Source organism: Vulpes lagopus, chromosome 4 (genome assembly GCF_018345385.1).
Source record: "Vulpes lagopus strain Blue_001 chromosome 4, ASM1834538v1, whole genome shotgun sequence".
Taxonomy (NCBI): domain Eukaryota; kingdom Metazoa; phylum Chordata; class Mammalia; order Carnivora; family Canidae; genus Vulpes; species Vulpes lagopus.
In genome coordinates, this window is record NC_054827.1 from 78242076 (window position 1) to 78267031 (window position 24956).

The 24956-nt window shown below is 35.7% G+C and overlaps 2 protein-coding genes across 5 annotated transcripts in view; both read right to left on the minus strand.

Moving 5' to 3' along the window:
- Positions 1-24956, minus strand: part of ADGRV1 (adhesion G protein-coupled receptor V1) — a 530856-nt gene that overhangs the window by 455656 nt on the left and 50244 nt on the right. The window contains exons 3-11 of one of the 4 annotated variants that reach the window (XM_041752703.1): positions 19153-19329; positions 16743-16966; positions 13870-13902; positions 12436-12592; positions 12147-12332; positions 11211-11391; positions 10320-10483; positions 8948-9071; positions 7075-7341 (exon numbers count right to left, since the gene is read on the minus strand). In XM_041752703.1, the coding sequence (XP_041608637.1) occupies positions 7075-7341; positions 8948-9071; positions 10320-10483; positions 11211-11391; positions 12147-12332; positions 12436-12592; positions 13870-13902; positions 16743-16966; positions 19153-19329 (1513 nt within the window). Of the gene's footprint in view, positions 1-2252; positions 2296-7074; positions 7342-8947; positions 9072-10319; positions 10484-11210; positions 11392-12146; positions 12333-12435; positions 12593-13869; positions 14178-16742; positions 16967-19152; positions 19330-24956 lie in introns of those variants that run through there. The other 3 variants (XM_041752702.1, XM_041752704.1, XM_041752705.1) reach the window with 3 other exon arrangements.
- LOC121489419 (solute carrier family 35 member F5-like) lies at positions 224-6760 on the minus strand. Its single transcript, XM_041752459.1, is given in 7 exon segments — positions 224-982; positions 1179-1438; positions 1440-1791; positions 1794-2219; positions 2222-2417; positions 2419-3168; positions 6725-6760. Coding segments are annotated over 6 exon segments (1923 nt in total). The 3' UTR covers positions 224-982; positions 1179-1275.

The window sequence follows — 24956 nt, forward strand, 5'->3', positions numbered from 1 at the left end:
GATCTGGTCATACACAGAACAAAGCAATCTTTATGGTGCTGAACTTGCCTCCTCTACCCGAATTCCAGCCACAGTATGTCAGTACTGTTACTACCAGGACGTTAGGTCTCTTTTCATCACTTCCCTGAGATCCAAAGCTCTTTCTCTTTGCTCCTGCTGTTCCCTATGCAAGCAAAAGTCCTCATCTCTATTCAACACTTGTTAGCTTTCTTTTATATATATATATATATATAAACATTTTATTTTAATAATACTCTTTATCACTTCAATTTAAATCATTCCATTATGAAAATGTCTTAATTGAAGAGAGAATAGTTCTTCAAACTCTAAATTAAGCAGAGCTTTATCAATTAAATTTACAGCAATACAGTCTTTAGAAATACGTAATTCTTCATTTTACATAATACTTCCCCTTTAAAAATTTGTCATAGTGTGTCACAGATTTAAAATACAAGGCACCTAATGCTATGAAAGGATAATATAATTTATGTAGTGTAAGTGAAACAGATGCTTTTCAAATATTCTTTTTAAAGTCCCACTAAATTTACATGGACACACCTACATAAAATTAAACACTTGTTCTGTATTATTAATTTGCAATACTCTACAAAACTCAAAAATATAATCTGTACCTATTATAGGTAGCTTATTTTATCATTTTATCTGTTAAGAAACACTGATCTATACATTTAAATGATTTCTTGAAAACATTTTCATAATATAGTCCAGCATTTAACAAATAATATGTGAAAATAGTCTGCAGAACATTAGAATTTTATTCCTTGATTAGTTCAAATTATTTCATCAGCTGAATTCCTTGAGATTTGTAAGGCAGGTTGGTCATTACAGGGACTGTGGACTGGAACTTCCTATAACTGTAGTGATATGTACACGGCTACATAGCAAAGTACTTCATTATGAAATGAAGAAAACAGATATGAAGAAAATATATTTTAGAGTTCCAAAGAACTGAAACCGTTATTTTTTTTAATTTTTTTTATTTATTTATGATAGTCACACAGGGAGAGAGAGAGAGGCAGAGACACAGGCAGAGGGAGAAGCAGGCTCCATGCACCGGGAGCCCGACGTGGGATTCGATCCCGGGTCTCCAGGATCGCGCCCTGGGCCAAAGGCAGGCGCCAAAGCGCTGCGCCACCCAGGGATCCCGAAACCGTTATTTTTCAGACTAGGCACTGAAACATTTTCTACAAAAACGCCAGACATTGTCTCTTCGCTGCATAATGTTCCATTATCAAGCTGGACTACAGACAACAGCTAACTAGCTCCATCCTCCTGAGAAACACCGTGCATAGGAATGAGACTCTCACACTGTTCACTGTCTTCTGGAACCCTCTGAATTCGATGTTTCCTGCATATAAAGGCAAATATTCTTCTGATTCCTACCATCACAGGATCCCAATTATTATAATGGCATAAGAGTTGCAATAAAAAATGAAAAAAATACAGGGATAGTGCCTGCAAAAAATAACCAAGAAAACTGCACCTTTTGCATACACATGTCAGCTATTATGGATAGAGGTATTGTAAGGCTTAGTGCAAGTGTGCCTATCAACGATGAGGTAAGAAAGCAGCCCCACAACCACAGGAACTCTGAGAGAACTGTTCCAATAAGGCCATTAACGATAATGCACATTAATACTACTTTATTGGGAAACTCAAAGTCCTCAAATCCAGTATAATGAAGTAAAAAGAAACCTGGCCATAAGAGCAGCAGATTAAACAGACCTACAAAACCAAAGAACATTGGAATATCCAACTTATCTTCCCTACTTTTCTCTTAATCATAACTATATAGACAGCATAGAGCATGGCTCCAACGAGAGACCAAATGGAACCTATTGTATCTCTTCCAGCAGATTTTTCAGACCCTGACAAGTTTACCAGCACAACACCTCCAATGCTTAAAATTACAGCTAACAGTTTAGAAAGAGTAAATCTATCTCCACTATTACTTGGAAACACTGCAGCAAGAATTAAGGTAAAAAGTCCAGAAGTTGAGGACAAAATATTAACTATAGCAACCTGTGTGTCTGAAAGTGCTTCTTGATATGACAAATTTGCCAGAAACCACACAAAGCAAAAAGAAAAAAAGCTAATTTTTGCTACTTGAGTTGTAGTAAGTTTCCCCACAGTTTTGAGTAAGGATTCTTGTTCTTTCACAGTAGGATATGACATGCGAGACAACTTAGCTTCCAATGCTGCCGAATCTCCATGATATTACTGAACCTTACACGAGACTTTTTGGGAGTTTTTTCAGCATCAATGTTTGTGTTCTCAGGTTTTTCACTTGGAATATCATGAAATTTCACAGGAACATACAGAGGTTCACTCAAGGAACTATTCATAGTCGTATCTGTTGTGCAAGCAGCAAAGTAACCTTCAGCATCTGCAAAAAAAAGCAGCATGCTTTCCTCGAAATCCTCTTGTACACTGCTGTCTCCATGGCTTCCAAATAATAAAGCCCAAAAGGTATAGAACAAACATAGGTGTTTTTGCAAAGGTGCTGAAGAATGGCTTGTCGTACTGAGTAAAAACATACGAAGTAAGTTCTGAGGAAGCGACCCATGTCACATCAACAAGGAGGAGAATGACGATCCCAAGAGCCATCCGCCTGCGCTGAGTGAAACCACTGCTCTGGGAGTTCATCCGGTTCATGGTAAATACACACGCCATTTGCAGTCTTACTTTAAAGGCCTCTCTGAGATCTTCAAGGGCAGCGGCTGAAACCTCGGCAGATCGCCGTCCAAAAGGGCGTGAAGAACCCAGCGCACCTGGCCCTCCTGCCCCGCGATGGCGTCGCGGCGGCCCGTGAGCGGCCTCGGCCCGGCCCGGCCCCGCCCCCCCGCCGCCCAGCGCCACGGCCGCGGCCTCGGCCTCACAGAGCCGTCGCGGTACCTGACGTGGCGCTGCGCCGGAGGCCCGGCCCCTGAAGCCTCGGGGTCCCTCGGGGGGGGAGGGGGGGGCGCGGCTTGACGCCACCGGCCCCACTCGGCCCGGCAGGGCGGGGAGCGGGCGACGGGAAAGGCAACACGTGTTAGCTTTCAGGAGCAGCTCAAGCAACGCATATTCCAGGAATTCTTCTTGAATTCCAAAGTTAAGGTAAGAACACCTCCACTGTGTTCCCACAGCACTTCCTATTTTGTCATTCTATCGTAGCAATTATTGTATTTAGTACACACGCCCACATAATTTTACTGTGGATTCTTGAATAGATGCTTGTTAAAAAATTTTTATGTTCTAGCAGAGTAGAGCTCCATAATTTGTACACAAAAGTTACTTTTCAAAAAGATATTTATTTATTTATTTGAGAGATGGAGAGGGAGACAGGGAAAGGGCACGAGCAAGGGGAGGGACAAAGGGAGAAGCAGGCAGACACACACACACACACACACACACACACACACACACACCCCTAAGCAGGGAGCCTGATGCAGGGCTCCATCCCAGGACACTCAGATCATGTGACCTGAGCTGAAGGCAGATGCTTAAGCCACTGAGCTACCCAGGCACCCTCACAAAAGTTATTTATGAATGTTAGCTGAACTGAAAGAAATAAAACTTTCAAAATTAGAATAGGGAAACACTTAAAACTAAAATTATAGAATCATATAAATTATTATATGTAGCAACCCAGCATATTAAAAATAAATTATATAAATATACAACTGTACTGACTTACTTGATAAGTAGCCAATGAAAAGAGAAAAATACACAAAAAGTGACCGTAAATCATTGTATAGAAAAGGCTAACAATATAGAGTGATAAAAAAAAAACTGTATCATAAAATCTAAGAAAAATAAAAATAATGAAATCTCACTTTGTCAGGGTTCTGCTATCATGTGCATTTGTCATGCAACATATCAGAGGTGGTACGAAAAACTCATTCTGTATCTCCACAGGGAGAACTGACAATATTTAACAAGGGCTCTGAGAATGGCCATATCCTCTGACCCAATAATTAAATCTCTGGATATATATTGTGAACAGTAAACATCAGGCACAAATATCCACTGCCAGCATGATGTCACATTGGAGTTGCCACCTCCAGCCCTCCCACCATTGATCCTCTCAGACCCTCAATGTTTTGATGTCATGAAAGAGGAGAGAAAAGTGGAAGAGAAAGAACTAGAAAGGGATGTAAAAGCACAAATTATGTCATTCAAGTCTTCATAGCTGACGTCATTAGATCCTCAGTTGTCACCACGTGGAAAAACACTGGAGACAAATGCAGTGGCAGTGTACTTCAGGCTAGTCATCCAGTGACACCTTTCTCTTCTAATAACAAATATATATTTCCCCAATGATACATTTTACAAAGTAAATTCCAATCCTCTCCTTGCACAGTCATTTTCCATTATCTTTATAAGAGGTTTGGGATGTTCTGATCCACTATTTTAATCACAGTGACATTTTTTTCCTGATAACAGTAAAAGCCTAGTGACATTCTGGGCTTAAAGGGATGCTTAGGATACAATAATTTTGCCCAGAAAGACACCAAAGTAATAAATGGAATCAAGAACTTATTCCTACAACAAATTGTATTAAGACCACGGCATTTCTTCATCCACTTTCTATATATGACAGCAAAACTATCTGTTTTTCATTTTTACGTCACTAAAGTTATTTTTACCTGTAGCAATTTATTTCATTTAAATTCTAGGGAAAAAAAATAATTAATTAATTAATTAATTCTAGGACAATGACTGAATTCGTCAAAATGTTTGTTCATCTACATAAGGCCTAACTGGTTTTTCTGCAAATACAAAACTTCTTTTGTGGCCAGCATTCTACAAGGTTAAAATTTTCCTCATAAGATGACAGTTTCTATTTTTTACTTTTTTGATTTTTATACTAAGCTGTGTGAAAATGAGAAAAGAAAAACAGGAAATAGGAAGAGAGACACAACTGACGAGAGATAAAGACAAGGAAAATGGTAGAGAATTACAGCACAAACACAAATTAAATGATCTCTTTCTTCTTTCTGAACATTTCAATCCAAAAGGTACAAGGTAAAAAAAAAAAAAAAAGGTATAAGGTAAAGCACAAGCCAGGCATTCATACGAACGGTGGATTATTGTGGCATAACAGTGACCTAGCATAAGGTGGGAGAAAGAGGGCACCTCCACTCGAGGAAACCTTAGTGTTGGATGTTGGACTCTGAGCAGAGGGCAAAGGCATCCATCCACGTGGCGGTGGGAAGATTCTAGAGCAGTAAGCTAGAACCCTAGCGGGATAAGAAAGGCAACCTCACTGTGGCAGGAGGGTAAAAGAAGCAATGGGAAAGTGGATATGGGGGAATTGATCAAAGAAGTAAATAAATGAAAAATAAAGGGGGCTGAATTTCATACTGTCAGAGAAGGAAGGGACAAATATTGAAAGAAAGCTAGAGCAAACCCTAGGCACAGATAGAAATGCTGTTGTGAAGTAATGGTTTTCAATACACACAGTTGGACATAGAACTGCAGATGTAAACATGTACATGTATATATATGGAAATACATACATAAAAATATTCCCACTCTATGTCACCCTAAAGGCCCAGGAGGAGCGTAAGCTCAGCAACAATCAGCCCAGCGAGCACCAGATTCTGGTTTCTAAATAACATTCTTCACTAACAGGAACCAGTGCTTCTTGGAAAAATGACTAATTTCAGGGTTGTGACAGGAAAAGTATGAGTTTGGAACAGCTTGCTGTGCCAGGAAGTAAGAAAATGCTCACAGGATAATAGGGACATGTCAAAAACACAAAAAAGTCATCTCAGGCAGGCTACCACTAGCCAAATCTGGGAAAATTTGACCACCAAAACAAACAGTGATAGTGAAATATAACCCGCTGCATTAAATAGAAATCCTGAGTCCACACTGATAAAGGGTGAAAGTTTGATGAGTTATAGGATTTTTACATAAAGTATCTCCCCCACAAAATATTTATTAGTTTAAAAAAGAAAAAGAAAAAAAATACAGTAGAGAAGCCTGGCAGCCACCATCTATATTGTAGTCAAAATAAACACTGCAATAAAGGGAAAAAACGAAATCATGTGTCAACTGAAGAGATGGTAAGAACAGAGAATCGCTTCTCTGGAATTTGCATCAACAATACAAAACCTGAGACTATTAATAATGGGGGAATATCAAACAGACCCAAAATGGGTGATGTTCAAAAAAATAGCCTGCAATTTCCATATTATAAAGGTCATAAGGAAAGACTGAGGAACTACTCCAACTGAAGAGATTAAAGAGTCATCACAACTAAATTCAAAGCATAATTTTACTAGAAAGGACATGATTGGGACAATTGGAGAAATCTGAATGGGATCTGAGCCAATGACCATATTAAAGTTAACTTCCTGATATTAATGATTATGCTGTGGTTATGTGAGAGAATGTCTTTGTAGAAAAATGCACTAATGTATTCAGAGGTGATGGGATATTGTGTCTTCAGTTTACTCTCAAAAGGTTCAGAAAAAAATAGTTCTTTGTACACTTAAAAGAATTAATATAAAAACAAGCTACAGCGCCTCCAATTTACTAAAAGTCGGGTCAAAGTATTCTCAGGACCCAAATACTGAGGTCCAAACACCGTGCTTCATTTATAGTACGGACAAAAAGAAAGAGTCTGTCTTTTTCCCCCTTGCAAATTATCATACATTAGGGCTGTGGCTCCAGAGAATTATCAAACAGCCCATTGCGTTCAGCCTTCTACAGAATGCAGCTTCCCAGACAGTAAGCCCCGTACCATGCTCGAAGGGCACAGGCTTCACAATACTGATGCCCTAGGCCCTTGGGTTACTAAACAAGGCTCAGGGTAGCTTTAGCTAGAAGATTCCTATTCCTTATATAATATCATACTCTTCTCCATGCTCCATTGTGAAAAAAGATTTCAAATAATGCCACAGAGTGTACCAGGTACATGAAGATTCAACACATATATTCTTCACTCTTTCCCTCAAGAACACATTCTGCTCTTGAACAGTCACAGATGACAGTTACATACTTAATAAAAAAAAAAAGCACTGAAAGAATAAATCTGCCATAAAAATATCATTTATTTACCTGTTGAATTAAAGAGGATTATATAAAAGGGCTCATCTGTTTCTGGAATGTTATCTTCATTAATGAATACAGATATCCTCTGCTTTCTACTTCCAACCGCAAAAACAAGGGCTTCTCCTTTTTCAATGGGAACAAAGTCTCCATCTCTTGCGGTCGCCTTCCCGTCCATGGTAGCATATTGGACGGTGCAGGCAACATCAACAGATCCATTTCTGAGAACTGTAAAGTTGGCAGTCTCACCTTCCTGAACTCTCACCACACGAGGTTCTGAAATATTGATGAAGAAGGAACATGTGAGCTTTTCTATCTACATATTTTCCTATCACTTGATGTTTCTCCCTGCCCACACAAGAAATATTCTCCATTGTGTCTTTGCTTAAAGATTGAGCTCTGGTGCCAAATCCTCCATGAAGCCTCCTCTGATTACTTCTAGTCAATCACACTCCCCTTGCCTTAATTCCTACAAAATCCATGGTCTTCAACTCCTAATTTGTCAGCAAATTAGGTGCTATCTGAAATCCTTGGTCTACTGTTTCATATGCCTCATTTCCAAATTTAGACTGTAACTTCCTTGAGAATAAGCCCAGGTACCTTATGTTTTATTTTTGCCACAGCAGTTAGCAGAAGGCTGAATACGGGACTAGTTCATTATGTACATGTTAACTGAAGGTTAAGAATATGAATCCATAAAATTCAAGAGCTCTAAAAGATTCCTACAATTGTAAAAAGGGCTTACAAAAAAGGGCTTAATAAAGAATTAGACACCAGGGCACCTGAGTGGCTCAGTCAGCTAAGCATCTGCCCTCAACCCAGGGTTCTGGAGCTGAGCAATGTGTTGGGCTCCCTGCTCATTGGAGAGCCTACTTCTCCCTCTCTCTCTCTCTGCTGTTCCCCGTTTGTGCACACTCACTCTCTCTGTCAAATAAATGGATAAATAAAATCTTTTTTTTTAAAAAAAAGAAAGAATTAGGTACCAATTAAGCTCACAAAGAAAACCAAAATAAATCACCTACAGAGACCTAACCAATGGTCACCAGAGGGGAGGTGGGTAGGGTAGTGGATGAAATAGGTGATGGGGATTAGGAGTGCACTTGTGATGAGCAACAGGTATTGTATGGAAGTACCCAAACAGTATACTATACACCTAAAACTAATAAAACACTGCATGTTAACTATACTGTAATTAAAAGAAAAACTAAGAAATGTCTCAGGTGGCAAAGAGAGTTCTAAAGAAAGAATTAAAATGCAAATAGGGAAGCCTTAATTTACATATCCAAAAGAGATGAGGTATTAAGTGAGCATCTGTTAGGTATACCCAGACCCTCAACTGGCTACATTGTGTACTGGAAGAAGCTTCAAGGAAGAGTAACCTTTCTTGCACAAACACAAAAGAAATCCCTTGAAATTTGAAGGCAGAGGGAGAACAAAGCTAACAACAGTACTTGTTTTATTTTATTTTTCCTTCAGAAGACCTTTAAAAACATTTCATAAAACATCAAACAGATTGAATAATGAGCATCCACGCAAATCATGAAATTATACTTAAACAAGCTTCAATTGTGCTTTATTGAAAATGTTCAGTTAATAAAGTGATCAAGGGATGCCTGGGCTGCTCAGTTGGTTGAGCGTCTGCTTCCTGGGATCGAGACTCACATCAGGGGCTCCTTTCTCAGAAGGGAGCCTGCACCTCCCACTATCTCCCTCTCCCTCTGCCTGCTGCTCCCCCTGCTTGTGTGCTCTTGCTCTCTCTGTCTCAGAAATAAATAAAACCTTAAAAATAAAATAAAATTAAAAAATAAAATTAAAAAGCCATCAAAAACATATCTACTGTTTGAAAAGATGTAAACTCACTCAAAAAAGATAGCAATACCACCTGCAAAATAAATGGGATCATCATTTCTTCTAATCCTTAGAATTGCAGTAGTTTTATTTCCTATTTTAGCTCCTCCAGTGGCATTAAGTAGAGTAATGGTAAATTCCTCCATTTCTTCTGGAATCTTGGAAAATGTTACACATGTTTTAAGTTAGGTGATTTGTACAAATAATTCTATCATATTTTCCTAAATTATTTATCTTTAAAAAAACTCTATTAATGACAGTACTAATGTTCACTGCCATTTCTGATTCAAGTAGGACTCAGACCCAAAAATACCATTTTAATATGCATATCATACAAAAAGCCACTTTATTGGGACTCCTCAAAAAATTTAATGGAAATAGAGATATTTTGCCTTATATAAGCTAAAAATATAAATACTACATAGGTCACATTATTTCTGTAAAAAGATGAGATATGTTGTTTACAAGAAAAAAAACACAGAAAAATAACTTTCTGGTGCATTTAGAAGAGGTCGTAATAGTAACAAAAGCTCAGCTAGCTCTCAAAGATCTCTTAATAAACCTTACTGAAGCTTTACCCATAAAGGCCTTATTCCCATGTCCTACAAAGATGAGATTCCCCACCATTCTCTGAGCCTATAGAAATCTCTGGGTGGACATTGTTTCTCTTTCATTCTATCCACGTAAGCTGGTATTTTCTGCAGCCTAAAATGAAGAGTGTTGGGGGAGGTCTGGGTGGCTCAGTGGTTGAGAGTCTGCCTTTGGCTCAGGCTGTGATCCCGGGTCAGAGGATTGAGTCCTACATTGGGCTCCTAATGGGGAGCCTGCTGCTCCCTCTGCCTATGTCTCTACCTCTCTGTGTTTCTCATAAATAAATAAACAAAATATAAAAAAATAAGATAAAATAAAATGGAAGTGTTGGAATTTTGTGTCTCAATGAACAAGCCTGAGGGAAAGGAGGCAGGTTTCTGTGACCGTTAAAGTATAGCTCCACTTAGAAAAGTCCATCCCTGTTGTAATTAAGTTCTTTCTCTTTATTACCAATAAGATGAGCACCACCCTGGATCCATGATCCATCTGGTGAGAATGCACCAACAGAATGCTTGGTAGATGGTACCCTTATCTTCAAAGGCTTGAAGTGCAAGTGGAGCACTTAACCTCAACTTGAATCCCTGATATTTAGCACCTACACAGTGTCACTGATAACTGTGAGTTCTAAGAGTTAAAGATGCCATCAGGGAAACCAAAAATATTTCTCTTCTGGCTTCTATTTAGACATTTTCATACCTGCATTCTTTATCATCTATTTTCATGACAAAATATATTGCCAGATGTCTAATTATTAAATAAAAAATAATTATTAAGCAATGACAACAAATAAAGAGAGTTACATAAGCAACATTTACCTCATCTGGAAGGGAATAAATGGTGATATTTTTTGAAAATTCATGATCTCCAAAGAAAATAGTCCCTTGGACAGGAAATACATCTCGTGTAAAGTCTGGACTAACCACCCATGATACACTAACATTACCAAAGGTGCCTCGATTTCTTATTACATCATAAACAGCTGTGAAAAACAAATGTACATAACATATATGAATAGTTAACAATTTTAAAATGAGTAAAGAAACTGCTCAAAAAAACAAAAGTAAAAATAAGACCTCTTTTTAATAAAAGTCAATCATTTACCTAGACAGCCTCAAGGTATATATCTAAATGTAGTAACCTAGTCTTCTTTCTGTAGGTATAAAAATTTATAAAATAAATGGACTTGGTCTTTTCTATCACAGTTTGGGGTTTTAAAAATCATTCTGCACAGGGAACAAAATGGTAATTAATTAGGTACATCCATGACAAAGTTCTACAAGGATATTTGCTAAAAGCAGCTAGAGGAAGTTGCACAGTCAAAAGCAATTTTCTTACCTAAACAGACAATGCTCTAAAAATAAGCACCTTCTTATTTCAGGCCACTGCAATATTTCCCTAGCAATAATTCTCAGTTTCAAAGTCTTTCCTATTTGACTCAACTCATTCTTCAGTGTCTGAATTCTATCACATATAATTAAATTGAAATAAAAATATACCCAAAACATCAGTTGTCATCACAATACTGATGTAAGAAATAAAAATAGCAATCCTACATGATTTTTTAAAAATGCCGGTATCTATACTACATGTAATTTTTAAGGCAGATAAACAACTAAAAATAACTATTTTCTAAAGAAATAAACTAAAAGATGATTTATTTCCCCTTCAGTAAACAGTACTAGAATATAAGAAGCAGAATCAATTACCACTATAGGTATCGTCTCCTTTAGTTTCATTTATCATAACAATTAGATCATCAGAAACAAATTCTATAATCCCATGAGGATCATCATTTTTCAGAATTGTTATGTTGACAATTGTAGCACTTCCCAACTTGCTTTCCCGTTCACCATGGCTGCTAAGGACCACCCAATAGTGCTCATCCAACTAAAATGAACATGTCAAATTAGGAAAAATATAAAGTTATTTCAAAGCAAATAAAAATATATCTATTCAAGAATATTAATACTATTTTTCAGAAATATCCCACTCACTGAAAAAACAAAAGAATTGATATAATTTCTAAAAACATTGTTTAACGTTCTCCTCAATTCAGGGAGACATCAGATATAAAAATATATATTATCCAAAAAGGGAAAAGATAAGCCGTGATACTATACTAAAATAGTAAGAAGACTAGACCTTACATTGATGATCTAGTCATTTAAACTAATAAAAATAAATAAAAATTAACTGAAAAAGCTACCTACGTACTGGGGTGCAAACACAATAGAGCAGTATGTGTTCCATTAATATAAAACTTAAGTTGAAAAAAAAATTAAGTTGATTTCTTTTTAAACAGTGATTTTACAGAAAAACCTCAGTTCAGACCCATATCATTAAAAGTTCCAACAGGTTACATTAGTATAAGGCTGAACATAAACAAAGCTTAAAGAAGATGAAAACTGATCATACACATTTCAGATCGTTTGTTATTTCTTTATGTAGGACAAACATATGTAATTCAAAGTTGAATGAATCTTACTTTGTTTTTTAAGTTTTTTTTCTTCTGCAAACATAAGTACTTCTCAATCCTTTCTTAGTCCTGTATCTCCTTGTCAATGTTCAAAATATCATATTCATAATAAACTAGATATTGTTAGCATTCCACAAAAGCACAAGAAAAAAATAAAATCCTATACCTCTGGTATCCCATCCAATCTTGTTAGCAATGTGATTACAATCTCCCGTTCTCCAGGTTTAAATTCTAGCACCCCTGTGTTTCCATAGAACTCATTGCTATCTCTCGGCTCTACTCGGTAGTGAAGAAACTGCTTAACCAGAGCTCCCCTGGATCGGGTGATGTGGAGCTCTACAGATTCCCCTTCCTTAAAAAAAAAAAAAAAAAAAATCCATGAAAGTTCAAGTCCTTCAAGATTGTTCTTCTGAAGTTGTGATTATAGAATGGATTGAAGTTTCTTTCATACTTACTTTTATAACATAGGGTCCTCTGGATGTATGAGAAAATTCAAAAACTCCCCCAGGGTCATCATTTTCCAATATAATTAGGTCACGGCTAGTATATCCAGATTTTAGCACTTGATTTTCCACATTGACCCTGGAGAAGTCAGAAGGAAAAGAAAGGGACCTGCCACCTATAATCTTACTACTGAATTCTGTAGCCTTATCTACAATATTTACAACACTTCCAGATAATGAATATGAAGGTTATTAGGAGTTAAAACTTAAACTGAATGTAAGTGTATTAAAATTACCTAAGATCACAATACTTTTTACTCAAAATATTTATGGAAGAACTTTTATTTCTGAATCCATTATATTTTTCATATTTGACTGAAATCAAATATTGTCATAGTACACCAAAAATACACCAAAACTATTGTCTAGCTACACCAAAAAATAAGTAATCAAAGGCTGTAAATATATTTTTATAAAGTACTAAATCTACAGTTTTTTTTACAGTTTTAGGAAAATTTAATTTGTGATATGTAGTTAGAAAATACATTTAAATAAAATCATTTTAATTTTATATGCACTTGAATTTAAAAAAAAAAACCGGACATAAGATTATACTAACTAAATAAAAGTTGGATAACTGTATGGACTAAAGCAAACCACACTAATCAAAAATAAATGAAATTACGATTATATTTTAGAAATATTTTGTGACCTTTCATAGGATTCTATTCATCTCAATTTTAACCTCATTATCTTTTGTTATTATAAAAGAAAATATAGGACATAAACAAAAAAATGGAATAGAATGGATCTGAGATGCATGACTTGTTAAACAACTCCTATACATCTCTCAAAAGAACGTATTTAAAACAAGAATTTTTTATTATTTCTAGTTTTTATGCTCAGTGTATAATTAGAATGATCAAAGAGACTGGGACACAGAGCTCTGGGAGTATAAAAGCCAGCATACTCTTCGAGAATTCTCAATTCTGCAATCTGCTCTAAATCTTCCAAAATGTCACTTTCTGTTGAACTACAAAGTATTCATGATCAGACCTCAAAATTACAATGAAACCACAATTAATATGTAGAAAAGACAGCTCACTTCCTATGTAATACAGAATCAGAATTAGCATCCTCTGCTACTTTTGGAAATCTGACAACCAACACCTAGCATACTCATGACCACAGAAGAGACAGTTCAAATAATAGGACAGTTATTTGTTATACTGTTAATGCAGTCATGTGATTTTCATAGTAAATATACCCATATTTCATACACGCTTCCCTTACCATTAGAAAATGAAAGCACACAAAGCATGCACAGGCATCAAGCAAAATTTCTCAAGACCTGTGGTCATGCAGAACCGCAGCCTTGTCCAAAACAATGGCTTGAAAAGCAAAAGGTCGAATAACCCAAAACAAGGCATTATTTTGTCCACTTACCCAAAATACACGACAAACCTTTCTGTTTCTACCCTGTCAATACAGAAAGAAGTGTGGGAGGGGAAAAAAGGAGACAGAGACACCATTTGCCAAAATCTCACTAATACTGCTAGAAATGTGAACGAGCTTTAAAAATAAGCTAAAGAAAGCCTTTCATTTTTCCCCCCACAGGCTAGTAATGTTCACTTTATGGGAACTGTGCACACTGGATTCTTTGCTATTGACAAATGCTAGCAAGAGGTTCAGCAGTTCCCACTTAGGGAAGATGACCCCATGGCCAGCCAGCATGTCAACACCCATTGAAGACATTCCTTTCCAGGCCTGCTCCAAGGCGCTGGGGCCTGCCAAGCACTGTGCATGCTCACAAGCCACAGCAGCTGAGCAAATCTCATTCAGCTTGACTTATAATTACTTAGTAGCTTTAATGAGGTTTTTAAAAAAACAAAAATCTTCATCCTCAGATCTAAAGCCAGTTGTTCTTTGAAAAAATAAAAAACTCTAGAAGCAAAGAAATACATACCTTTCATCATTTACATAGAAATACATTTAAGAAGCCATAGATAGCATTTTATCTTTTAACTTTGACAAATATTACTTAAATAGAACTTCCTATCAGGAAATCTAAATGCTTTTCCAAATCCCCAATGTATTTCATTTTCAAATAGCCTTGAAAAACACATGACAACATGCACAACCCTAGTGCTTCATTTTTAAAGTCAAATAATACTATTTATAAATATGAAGTTATATACTACATATATATATAAATTTTTCTGAAATAAACTGGCATGGTGAAATTTTTTCTGATTTGGAGAAAACTAACCAGTAAAATATTTTTAACTGTTATGATTCTGAAAGCATAATAAACTTTAAATCCAGAGCAACTTTTATCCCTACTAAATACAGAGAATTTGCATTTGAATTTGACTTTAGAGAGTGTATAATGTACCACAATAAAATGTTATTTTTGTTGCATTATTATATCATAACATTGTAATAACACTTACTACCATTCATTCTTTCATTTTAGTTTTGTTAAAAATTTGCAAAATTGAGATGGAGGTTTAGATAAAATATAATTTTAAATCATAGATTTTATTCTCACATTTACTTAATTAAATATGTCTTAGAACACTCAAACGTTACTTGCTCATTACTCATGCACAATTGAGATAATATAAGTAAGCACTATTACTAATTGAATTAAAACATTTTAATATAAAATTGAATGAATTTCCTGTATTTGAAAAGAGTGTAACCAATAATTTCCAAAATACTCTACCCCATGATTTATACTTCCTTTTGTACTGTTTTTGTCCATAGGAGAGAAGGAAATAAACACTTAAAAATTATATTTAATTAATATAAAGGTTTATATGATCAAGTTTAAAAAATGACTGTTTAGAAAAAATATTTTTAAAATTTACTTACTATAAACTTTCGAAGGTGAAATTTAAATCATTCTTTAAACTCTTAGCCAAAGCAGAAACTGAGCTAAGAATTTTTATGAATTGCTATATCTTTGGTTTATAAATACTGTTTACTTTTTACTTTTTTTTTTTGACGACTGCCCATTGATTTAATGAGTACTCAAACCTAACTAAAAGGAAAAAGGATGTAAATGAAAAAACGATAATTTTCAGTTTTCATTTATATTACATTTCACTGATGTTTAAAAATCATTTGAAATACCTTTCTTTAAGATTTAATATGACACACATATTAAAAGCATAACTCATTTAGACAGTGTATCTGCTATATTCGGTTTTTGCTTTTTAATTTTTGTTTATATGATTTGTTGTTTTGTTTTACTTTTTATGTAAAAAGGGAAGTAGATAGAATGCGCTTATGAAAACCAACAAACTGCACAGCTGACATTTATTAGATTTGCTCCCTACATTCTATATTTTTCTTTGACATAAAAATAAAGAACAGCTAATTATCAGGGTTATAGAAGGTGTTTGCACAAAATACCTACAAAGAAAAACCTACTAGTAGAATATAGAGAGGATCAGGAGGTTCCATAAAATGATTATGTCCTCATTAATGTAGTATAATATAATGCCAGCTGAATTTATGTGTGATTTTTATTGTTTACAAAATATGAACTTTGCAAAGCCCTCCAGTCACACTAAACTTCTCTAATATATATCAACTTTAATATAGGAAACTGTAGCTGATAAGCTTGGTTTTGATTTTTTTTTTTTAATTAACTGACATCAGTTAGAAAAAGAACTTTTTTCATTTTTGGAGATTTTCTGAATTACTGAAAAAAAATCTCTCTTTGAGAGACTGTAATATTTTCCTAATATAAATTACCCACTGAGAAATCTTAAGTAAATCCTTATTATTACTGAAAAATACCTCTTAAATTTGTATTTTTGATTCTTTGAAAAATACGTATTATTTAGTGTTCAAATTCTATGTGAAATCAAGAATTTCATTATATGAAGATTAATGCTTTCTTTTTACTCACTCAAAAAAGCTCTAGTCCTCTCCCTGTTGAAAACGAAGGAGGCAGAGCTGTCTACTTAACCTAACATTTTGGATTTGTTGCTGCCTACTCTTTTAATATAGCAACTTATTAACTATGCTTATGTTATATCTGATACCTTCCAAAAATTCTGTGTGTAATATTTCCCCAAAATGAATAGCAGGGTAAAAGCTCACTACGTTATAATACTCACAGTCTAACCAGAGCCATCAACAAAAAAACAGAAAAGTCAGAAGCCCAGAAAATGCTACCTACTTAGTTTTTTCTCTTTACTTTATGTGGAGGAAAGAATTAAAACAAAAAACAAAATTATTTCAGAGGACTCAAACATATAATATACACATGTTACTAAATAAACATAATCTAAACGGGTTATTACCTGTCTAGAGAAAGTGTTACCGTCTCATTCATTTCTGGTGTGTCATCAGCTTTGACAGTAATGTTGATTGTTGTGTCACTTTGTCCAGAAAAAAACACAACAGAGCCATTAAAGGGACCTATATCATCCAGGGTCACTGCTTTTGAATTAAAGCCAGAGGGTTTTAAACTCCAATAGACAGTAGCCTGGCCATCAGTTCCATCCCGATGTAAAGGAATGTATACCTTATAAAAAAAAGAATGAAACAATTTCTTCTAAAATATATGCTAACAAATTTATGTAAGTTTTTCAGTTAGTACATGCACATGTTATACGAATATATATGTATTCTGCAGAGAAGCCAACCATTAAATGGCATTAAGATACAACTGGACCTGCCTTCTCTTTAAGCATAAAAATAATTTTAGATAAAACAATTTTTATTAGTTTTTGCTAACCAAATTTATCTGTGAAACTGCCCCTACCCAAAAATATCCCTAACCTGTTATTTGTCTTAATAAAAAGAATATTTTAAAACCCAAAGAATCATGAAAAACATAGAACATGTTGGCTAAATACTAAATTTCCATTAGAGTTTCTCCGAAAAAGGAATTAATGTAATATCACAATATAAACTTTTGTAATTAAAACTAGAAAATTAGAAAAAAATCCATCCTAAAGTGATGAAGGCAAGAATAAGAATATAATAATAATATAAATAAGAATAAGAAAAAGAAATGTTTGTGACCAATACAAAAAATGCAGTAGAAACAAAATCAGATACTCAATCATAGTTCTGGGTTACCTTGGGCAAGTTACTTAACCTCTCTGACCTCAATCTCCTCAAGTGAAATGAAGCTAGGGCTTCCCTATTTTGCAAGTTTGTGGGGAGGATTAGAGTGCCTCTCCACTGTATGAGCTAAATAAATGACAGCTATTATAATAATTCTGAAACAAATTATATTTGGTAGTTTTACCTAAGTGCAGTACATTTCAAATACATAAAATAAAAGAATCATTGAAGATAATGATAAAGTTTTTTTCAAATAAAGAATATAAATGAATACTTCATGGTAGCTATACTATTCTTTTTAAGCCCCTAAAAATATATCTTCTTTGTTCTTTGCTTTTTTAACACAACCCATCGTGAAAAATGGAAGATATTTTCCTCACTAACCATCCTGTTAATTTGACTAGCAATGGCTAGTGCTAGAGAGTAGTGAGCAAAATAAGATACTTAGGGAAGACAAAAAAAAATAACAGAGGGCTGAGCCCTTAAATCACCCTGAGGGAGTGCGTGTAGTCTGGGCTATGGATTGGACAGAGAGAAAGATAACTGAGGGAAATTTCTACCCTTTTTGTTTCCCAGAGGGGAAGAACACAGTTTCACAGAGCCCAAAACTTTCCCTCAAAACTAATCTCCCTCAAGGGAAAAATATGAAATGGCAAACTGACAGCAGATAAAAGCAATTTACTCTCTAAATGTTTTTAGTTTTTTAGTTTTTAGAAACAACATATTAACAAAAAATACAAAAGAATCACAGCCATCTTGAAAAATAAGCTGCTCTGCCAATTTACAGAATCAAATATAAAAACAAAGGAAGCCGTGGACACTATATTTTGACGTGAGACTTTCATAACAAAAGCAATTCTCTTTTTTGATCAGAACTCCAACCCGCTTTAAATCAAATCTAAGTTACGAGAATCTTAGAGAAGGTTTCAGGGATAGACCATGACACAGGTAATGGTAAAGCTGAAAGTAGAGCCATCCCTAGATAGATGGCAGGAAAATTCAATCAGGGTAGGGGACAGGTAGGGGTGCTACATATGTAAGTATGCTTGTGTGTGTGTGGGTGTGCATGCACACAAAAATTAACCCATATATATAATTAACCCATATATACAACCCATATATATAATTCCATATAATATAATATTCCTCAGATTTGGCATTCCACAACTTTACCACCATCACTTCCACCACCAATTACAGTACCCAAAGCAGTCACCCTAGTCCTGCCTAAGACAAGCATGAGGAATACTAATAAATGGAATAGGTCAAGGATACCTGCAATACATGTGACTTAGCCAATAAAAGTGTGTGTGTGTGTGTGTGTGTGTGTGTGTGTGTGTGTGTATTTGGCTATCACTCTGGCAAATGTCATAGCACTATCTAAAAGCATCCACATCAAAATACCCAATTGTGGCCATGAGCAATTAATTCTAATTTTACTCTAACAAATATGGTAAAAGATGATGAATCATATACTTATCGGTTACTTGTATCAAATGATATGTTGAAGACTTGCTGTAAATGGTGAAGCTTTTTAAGATCTGTTCATTCTGTATGTTAACTATACAAAAAAGAATAGTGTCTTTGCATTACCTCAGACCCTCATCAGGCCCCGTCAATGAGAAAAAGCCTACTTACCACTTCAGCAGCAGAATCTTCTGGTTCATGTAAAATAATGGGAAGATTGCTAATGAAGCCAATTTCTCCATTTGCAATGTCTGGAGTAACCACTAAAGAAATATTTTGGATTTCCCCAAATCTAGGACTTATAGGTGGGATTGGGGGAATTATGTTCACCAATTCCACAGTTTCCAACTATAATAAACAAACAAAAAAACACATTAAAAATGGAAAAGAACAAATTTTTAAATTAAAAAAGAGTCTTAATAGTGCAGGGCAATAAGGTAAATGTGGTAAAGGTCACAAACGTGGCAATTTCATCTCCTCTTTCATTCACCATCCTATTTCAATCTCCTGCACTGGCTTCTTGAGCTGTTTTTTGCTCTTCAGCTATTACTCCCCAAGGTTCTTTCTAAGCCTTTTATCTTATAATTTCATACCCTCTCCCTAGTAATCTCTGGATCTCTCCTTTGAATTCCAAATCTTTGTAACCAACTGCCCCTGGACATCAGAAATGTTACATAGACCTTATAGTTAGAATGTTCAAATCAGAAACCACTGTCTCTGTTCCATGTCCCCTCACCACTAACATCATCACACTGCCATCTGCTTTTCCTCTTCATCACGTATACCCAACTACCTTGACCTTAAAGCCAAACTGAGGTTACCCACATCTCATTCTTCTCTTCCACTGACCCACATCTCCAATCAATTGCCCACTCCACTTCCCTGCCAGAGGAAATTCAATATCAGAAGATCATTCAGAACTCCAAATGTAACCTAACCTATCTTTTCATTTATTGAAAAACAGCATATGTATGACACATATCTCTGTGTTTAACAAACATGACCACTAAAGCAACTTCCATGGTGTTCTCTAGGGCCTCCCTTCATCATCTCACAAGTACAAAATGCACCCACTCTTAAAGACTAGTTTCTTTCCCTCTCTCTCATGAAGGTATCTCCAGACCTTTTTATTCTATCTTTCTGAACTTCTCCAACTACTCTCCCTAAACTTAGAACTTCATCATAAATTTCACATGTTGCTTCCTTATCATCATTTTGTGCATTCCAGACTTTTACTTCCCAACAAAACCCTTGTGAGTCTGTGTCCTTCTCAGCATTTTCTCAGTTCATGATGTAGACCCAAAACTATAGCTAAGATGCAGTAAATGTTTGTCAACCCATCCCTCCAACATAAAAAAGAGCTCTACAGCAATCCTGGTATATCACAAACCTTCAACATATTATATTCTAACTTTCTAAAATTCAATTCATCAATCCATACAGTGTTCACTTGAGGAGTACAGAAACAGATAATCATTACAGGACTTAAAAAACAAAAAATATTTTAAATTGAAAAGTAACTCTGAACTTAGTAAGACATATGGATCTCCCACTCTTTAGAGTTCTCTGTTAGGCTTTGTAATGTGGAAACAATGTCCATAAGTAACCACCAGAAGAGACTTGTGATTTAAACTGATTTTCCACAAATGGACAGATCTAGTTCTTCATATCCCACACATAATGTCATATATTATGACATATTTCCACAAATGGACAGATCTAGTTCTTCATATCCCACACATAATGTCATATATTATGATAAATGATATATATTTCAGAGGGCAAAAGTAAACACCTTTTATTAAGATATTTTTAAGATTTATTTATTTGAGATAGAGATAGAACATGAGCATGAACCGGGGGGAGGTGCAAAGGGAAAGGGAGAAGCAGGCTCTCCATAGAGCAAGGAACCCAACTCGGGGCTTGATGCCAGGACCCTCAATCATGACCTGAGCCGAAAGCAGACACTTAACCAACTGAGCCAGAGAGATGCTCCAGGAAATGCCTTTTTAAAGTCACACATTTTGCTTTAAAAATCACAAACAGGAGAGGCACCTGAGTAGCTCAGTTGGTTAGGAGTCTGACTCCTGATTTCAGCTCAGGCCATGATCTCAAGGTTGTGAGATCGAGACCTGCATCAGGCCTGGTGTTGGGTATGGAGTCTGCTTAAATTCTTTCTCTTCCTCTCCATCTGTCCCTCCCCATCCCAGTCTTTCCCCTTCTCTAACAAACAAATATTTTTAAAAGTTTAAAAACCATATACAGAAGAAAGATAGGAAAAATTCCATTATTTGGTAAGTAGCCATTTGAGTAAAAGAAAAAAAAATTAGACTGACCAATTTTGCCAAATATGGTATGCAGACCAAGTCAAGTAAAATAAAACATGTAATTCTTTAGCATACTGCATTTACTTTATAAAATAAATACAATGAAAACATAAATGGTAAAAACCACATATCTGTCATTCTTTCTAGAGAAAATATACATACATATAAATTTCTATTTATCTTAAAAAATATCACAAGGAATAAATAAAATGGATATATTTAAATGTATATATAATACATATTTAATTTATATATGTATTTAAATGCATATATAAAATGCATATAGATATAAGGTGTGCATTGTTTGGAGGCAAAGATGTTTTTGAAATACTTGGTCATGTGTGAGGAAGCATGTGTTTGTGAATGAATACCCTGATTCCCATATATTTGCAAAGAGCTACACTGATAATACTATTTAAAACATTTAATATATTTTTACCTTAAAACTTTCTAAAAAGAAAGGAGAAAAGTAAGTCGCATCTTACATTTTCAAAAAAAACTATAGAATTCTAAATCTAGGATTTTTGAAAAATACAAAGAAGATATAGAAGGCTATGAAATGAACTGATCAAAAGCAAAATGCTAATTTTCGATGGCTTGTTTCCTAGTCTCTAAGCCTTTTTGTCTGGGTTCCTTAAGCATCTGCTAAATCAAACTGCCCCATTCATAAAGAGTCGTTCTTTGCTTTCAGACGGTCTGCAACTGGGACAGCACATTAGTAAACCCCAAGCCTGCCAGAAGTTGTATCTCAGACTAATGTATTTAGCTGTGAGGGTTAGTGAAGAATGAGGAGCTCATGTCTCAGATTCTCCTTTCTTCAGTTTCATTCAACTTTCCATGCAGCATCTGATGCCTCCTATTCTTGAGTTGCTCATCCATTATGTACTGTACAAACTACACAACCTTCTAATTTCAACCAGCCTTCCAGAACCTACAGCTGTTTTGAACCTCGGGGAACTGTGTCAGTGACTAATAACGTCTTTTTTTCTAAACTGTTAAATTAACTCTCTGCACTGTAAGACCTTTTGTTTTTTAACTGAATACAGAGAGAGAAAGAATTGAGTCTGGAATTAGTGGTGCAAACACATTTCTTAATCGGCATCACCAAAATTTAGATATTACACGCTTCTTCAAGTTTCCACTTTTCAAGTATCAACAAGAATAAAATCTGTCATGTTCATATAGAATGCTGAAAATAGCTCTGCCAATACCTGATCCAGAGAAGGTCCTTAATAAGGTTTTGTTTACCAAGAGATTCTCTGCAGCTACTTAGATAGAGATATTGGTTATTTTCAAAAGACTAAAAGCTTAATAGAAAGGTTACTAATATTGGCAGAGATATGGAGGGGTCTGTATCCACAGTAAAAACTAGCCTTGAGAAAGCATGAGAAAATAAATCGGAAAGCTAAAATGGGGATAGAAAAGTTCTCCACAACTCAAAATCAATGTTACTGCATCGCCAGTCCTTAAACTCACCTCGCATCACTACAACAACTACAAGAATGCCAAGATGCCCAGGCCTCCATGAAAGCAAAAGCAACTGTAAAATCTGTGGTTCATTTCACTTGGGTTAGTAATTTGGTTCTCATATCACTTGTGCCCTATGCAAGACTGGAGACAGACAGAAGGGAGAACTGAATACTGACGTACCTTAAACATATGTTATGAATTTAAATGTTTGTGCTCCCCCAGAATTCATGTATTGAAAATCTAATCCCCAGTGTGATGGCATCTGGAGATGGGACCATTGAGAGATAATTGGGTCATGAGGGTAGAGCCCTCACGATGAGATTAGTGCCTTATATGAAGAGAGGCCACAGGGCTTGTTTCCTGCCCCTCTCCACTATGTGAGGATGCAGCAATAAGACATCAGTCTGCAAACCAGGAAGAGGACTCTCACCAGACACTCTCCATGCCGGCACCCTGACCTAGGACTTCCCAGCCTCTGGCACTGTAAGAAATAAGCGTCTGTTGTTTAAGCCACCAGTCTATGGTATTCTTTATAGCAGCCTGAACTAAGACAATGTATATTAATGAGATTGCTCTGAATCCAGAGGACACGGACAGCAGTAAAGGCAAAAGACAGAGCTGACACCAAAAATAAAAACAAAAAGCTCCATTAAATTCTGAAACTCCTCTTGACAAGTTATTATCTCCCAGAGACTCCTGAAAATTCCTAAGTTTGGGAAATGCTACCCTAAGTGCAAACTGGTAAGATTAGTAACTTCCAATACACTTCCATGTATTGTTAGGACCAAAATCATGTGACATATTTTTTATAAGGCCAAAAGTATACCTTTTTAAAATTTTTCTAAATATATCTCCAAATGTGAATTTGGAGCATTCTATTCCCTTTAAAATTTTTGTTCAACACGGCCAGGGCCCTGGGCTGGACCACATGCTCAATTCCACTTCACAGATCCATCTGGCCCATCTGGCCACTCATCTCACAAGGGGATCCCACAAGCCACAGGGGAAGCAGATACAACTGTGTACAAGGCCATGTTCTCTTCATTCTTCAGTCCAAGAGAAATTCAGGGGTCCTCCAAAGAATGGGTTATCCTCATAGACAGAAGTATGCATCACACCATAAGTTCCCCATTTTGAGGGGACACACAAAATAATAATAATAATAATAATAATAATAATAATAATAATAATAAAAGATGAAGAACAGAATCTCCCACTGCTAGTGACAAAGCCTTTAGAAACAATGGCAAAAGGTCTCCCTCTGGGTCCACGTATTACAAAGAAGTATCCTCTATATACTGATAAATCATATATCCCCGTAACAGGTCACCTACTAGACCCCCTCCCCTAGGAGTCCTCAAGAAATACACAAATGGTACCAGCATGAACAGTGGCCCAGTTGAAAACAAATTTTAAAAAAGACAAGTCTTCGAATAAAAGGGCCTACCCCACCAAGTGCTAAGCAAAGTGGGACACAGTCCTGCAGAATTCAGAACACCAAGAAGATTAAAAAAATAAATTAAAAAAAGCTTCCAGGGATAACAAGCAAGTTACCTAAAAAAGTAAATAATGTTTTTCCCCTCAAATTTCTCATTAGCAACTGTGCTATAAGACAATACCTTTCAAAAAAAAAAAAAAAAGACAATACCTTTCAAGTTCTAAAGAAAAAAAAATATTGTTATTATTATTATTCGAGAGGGAGAGAGAGACAGAAAAGGGAGGAGGAGCAGAGGGAGAGAGAGAATCTTCACTAAGTGTGGAGCCCAACGTAGCTCTCAATCTCACGATCCTGAGATCATTACCTTAGCTGAAATCAAGAGTCAGATGCTTAATCAACTGAGCCATCCTGGCACTCTCCCAAATTATTTTAATCTAAAAATTTCTACCAAGCAAAATTATCAATGCGAGTTTGAAGTTTTGTTTTTAGCTTCTCAAAGACTCAAAAAGTTTACCTTGTAAACTCCTTTTCTGCACATGTATTTGAGGAAGATATACTACAACAAAACCAAAACACAATCCACGTAGGAAAAAGCAAGAGATCAAGAAAATTCAGGAGCTCAGTAAAAACCATCCCAAGTAGCAGGTGTGAAGTAAGTGTAGAAAGTAGTTAGTATGGCTAAACTCACCCTCCAACATATACAAAACAGCTGGAAGCTATAATGTGGTGAGGGTGGCATA